Here is a 3,620-nt window from a genome sequence, read left to right on the forward strand (position 1 = left end):
CGGGGCCTGGTCCCGCCCCCCCCCCCCCCCAGGCTGCCAGGGTGTGGGAGGGAGGACCCGAGGGGCTCCTGACTTCCTCCCGGCAGGGGAGAAAGACTGACTGTGGGGACACGAAGCCCCAGTGTGTTTCCTGCCTCCCAGAGCCGTCAGCCCCTCAGGACCGCCGGCCCGGGTTCTGCCCACACCTGTCCTGGCCCTCGGGGCACTGTGCCAACTGTGACTCCGGACAGAACACCCATGCCCCCCGTTCACATAGATCCACAGACCGCTGCTCTGACGGCGGCTGGCCCCTGGCGAGCAGGAAGAGGGAGGCGTGTGCTCCAATCTGCACGAGGGGGTGGGGGGCAGGGGGGGACTTCCAACCAGCCCCTCCAGCCGTCATGCCCACCGGCTCGAGCAGGGCTGGCCTGGGAGCCACACGCACTGCCCTGGAGGCCCCGATCGGGCTGCAATCCTGGCTCCATGCTCACCGGCTGTGAGGCCTTAGACTAGTCCCCTACCCTCTCTGGGCTCAGTGGCCTCCGCTGCAAACTAGAAATGACCAGGTTGCTGGCCAGAGGGATGGCCGTGAGGCTCAGGGGAGGTGCCACGTGTGGACTGCCCCAGCCACAGGCGCCTGTTCACACCCGCACCCCCCCCTCTGACCTGACCACGTACCCCCGGCATGATGACCTTCTCCACATCCTTCATGATGTCCTCGTAGGTGTCGGGCTCCTGGGGGGCGCAGCTGGGGATCAGGGGGCGCAGGTAGCCGGGCTCCACGCTGGGGTAGACCTGGCGCCCCTCGATGCCCTCGATGTAGTCCGCTATGTAGTCCACCATCTCCCGCCCCCGCCGCCTGAATTCACTCGCGTCCATGGTGAGGGGCTTCCTCAGAGAGAACCTGTAGGAGACAGGGGGCAGGGGGGACTGATCGGTGGGGTAGCACAGCACCTCTACGCGGGAGTGGCCGCGTCCGAGCCAGCTGACCGCTGGGGCTGCCTGGGCAGTGCCCCCGATGCCCGGGACTACCAGGTCCCTGTCAGGCACACTTTTTTAAATTTTGTAAATATATTTTTATTGATTTCAGAGAGGAAAGGAGAGAGAGGGAGAGAGAAACATTGATGATGAGAGAGAAACATGGATTGGCTGCCTCCTGCACGCCCCCTCCTAGGCATCGAGCCAGCCAACCAGGCCCTGATCAGGAATTGAACTGTGACTTCCTGCTTCGTAGGTCAATGCTCAACCACTGAGCCACACCAGCACGCTTTTGTTCTGCATGTGGACGGCGGGGAAATACCTCTGGAGTTGGAGACTGACCAATCGCCCCGTGCTGCCCCGCTGGTCAGCTGAGGCCAGGCCACGCCTGCCCGTCCTGCGCACATTGGTGAGACGGACACACCGCCTCCACGTCCACCCCACCGGAATGGCAGCACCGGCCGCGCACCGGCTGGGAATATGCTACCGCGAGACGACGAGGCCTCGGTTCTTGCCCTAAGTGCGGCTGAGCCTGTGAGCGTTCACCGGCCGCGTGGGAATACGCAGACGGACCACCGGACCACTGAGTGGGCACCTTGGGGGGAGGGGCCCCGGACAGTGGCCCGCTCAGGGTGTGTGGGCTCTGTCTTCCTGGACTCCCGCTCCCGTCCCTTCAGCCCTGCCCCCACCCTCGCTTATCCCTGTCACAGGCACTTGGCGATGAGACTGCGTTGCCGTCTAAGTGGCTGAACAGTGCCCTGAGATGGACCCAGCGGTCTGGCCTTGGTGAAGCCTGTTTGGGCTTAAAAATTTTACCTTGGGCCCGGCCAGCCTGGCTCAGTGGGTGAGCGCTGACCTATGAACCAGGAGGTCAGGGTTCGATTCCCCGTCAGGGCACAGGCCCGGGTTGCGGGCTCCATCCCCAGTGGGGGGGGGGCGTGCAGGAGGCAGCTGATCAATGATTCTCTCTCATCACTGATGCTTCTCTCTCTCTCTCTCCCTCTCCCTTCCTCTCTGAAATCAATAAAAATATGGTTAAAAATATATATATTTAAATAATTTTTTTTTACCTCCGGCCTGTGGACGTGCAGGAATGTGGGAGGTGACCTGCCCCCTCGCTCACCCCTGCCCGCCCGGCTCCTGTCTCACCAGCTACCTGTCCGCACACTTTGATAAGTTCAACAGCTCCCCACCCTCCGCGGGCATCTGGAGTTCTTCCTTGACAGATGCTTGCTCCCTGAGTGCCCCCACGGCTCTGCCCTGACTGCAGCTCGAACAGAATGCGCCCCGGCCGCCTGTGTGCTCTGCAGACATTGTCTTCATTTTTGTGTGGCTCACTTTGCTGTCATTTATCCTGACCTGTCAGAAGGTCAGTGTGGGTGCAGTCCGTTCTCACGGTCTTTGCCTTCACGAGTGGACGCTGGTGAGCGACTGAAAACGATTGGAGCGACTTCTCGCTGCTTGACCGAGGGCAGCTGGGCCTGGCAGGGAGGCTCGGGGGGGAGGGCCGTGCTGAGTTCCGACGTTCTCGGAGGAGCAGCCGCCTCGAGCGGAAACAGGCAGACACACGCCAGCCTGCCCCCCAGAGCTCTTCCCGGGGCGGGTGTGGGTCAGACCTGGCTGCCTAGTGGAGTCCGAGCGACCTGGGGGCCTCGGTGCACACCCGGAGCAGCTGGCGCCGCGGTGTGTCTGCCTGCGGCTGCCTGCCCCAGGCTGGCAAACATTGGCTGGGAGAGGTAGACAGTGACCAAGGCCGTGGCGGTGCCTCGCCAGCCCGTGAGCCGGTGTCTGTTGAGACAACCGGACAGCGTTGCCGGCAGCTGAGCTCCGTGGCGCTTCTCGGGCAGCCCCTGTCCACACTGCACGGGGCGCGAGCCGGTCCAGCCCTGGACTCCGGGCCCAGCATCTGGTCGCATCAGTGAGCGGCTCAGTGCGGAGCCAGCCCAATGCCCGCTTACACGACACTGGGAGGCAGCGCAGGGCCAGGGCCATTTAAAGGAGGTGCCACAGCCCGGCCGGCGTGGCTCAGGAGGTCAGGGTTCGACTCCCGGTCTGCCAGGTGCCTGGGCTGTGGGCTTACTGCCCAGTGGGGGCCGTGCAGGAGGCAGCCCGTCCATGGTTCTCTCTCATCATTGATGTTTCTATCTCTCTCTCTAAAATCCATAAAAAGACATTAAAAATAAAAAGGCTGCACAGCAATGGTGTGGCCCTTTGGGTGTGCTTTGAGAATTCTCACGTGTCCCGGTCACGGACCCACATGCTAAGTTAGTGAGCGTTTCTAAGCAGCTCGGTGTTGGCCTGAGCCTCTGAGTTAGAACAGAGTGAGAGGATTGGGGGGCAAGCGACCAGCTGTCGCCCTGGACCCGGACCCCTCTCACTGCTGGAAGCTGCCCTGTGGCCCGGCCAGAAGCTGCATCAGGTGGTCCACACGGGAAGGGCCGGGAAAGCTGCCAGCGAGTCCGAGCCTGCGCTGCTGCTTCTGGGCCCAGGAGCAGAGACGGGAGGCCTGCTTCCTGAGTCATAGATGCTGCGCGTTCTCCCCGGAAAGGGGTAAAGAGCATGTAAATGCTCCCCTTTGGTCAAGATAGAAAAGGAGGCCAGGGAGGGCCGGAGAGGGCCGGGGAGGCCGGGGAGGCCAGGGGAGGGCCGGGGAGGGCCGGGGA

At 63.0% G+C, this 3,620-nt stretch overlaps 1 protein-coding gene across 1 annotated transcript in view; it reads right to left on the reverse strand.

The window, feature by feature from the left end:
• Positions 1–3,620, reverse strand: part of DDC (dopa decarboxylase) — a 75,035-nt gene that overhangs the window by 46,723 nt on the left and 24,692 nt on the right. Inside the window, exon 2 of the mRNA XM_015566872.1 lies at positions 658–883. Coding sequence (XP_015422358.1) covers positions 658–858 — 201 coding nt within the window. The 5' untranslated portion in view covers positions 859–883. The remainder of the gene's footprint in view (positions 1–657; positions 884–3,620) is intronic.

The sequence above is a fragment of the Myotis davidii genome, unplaced genomic scaffold, assembly GCF_000327345.1.
Source record: "Myotis davidii unplaced genomic scaffold, ASM32734v1 scaffold472, whole genome shotgun sequence".
In the NCBI taxonomy this organism is placed as follows: Eukaryota; Metazoa; Chordata; class Mammalia; order Chiroptera; family Vespertilionidae; genus Myotis; species Myotis davidii.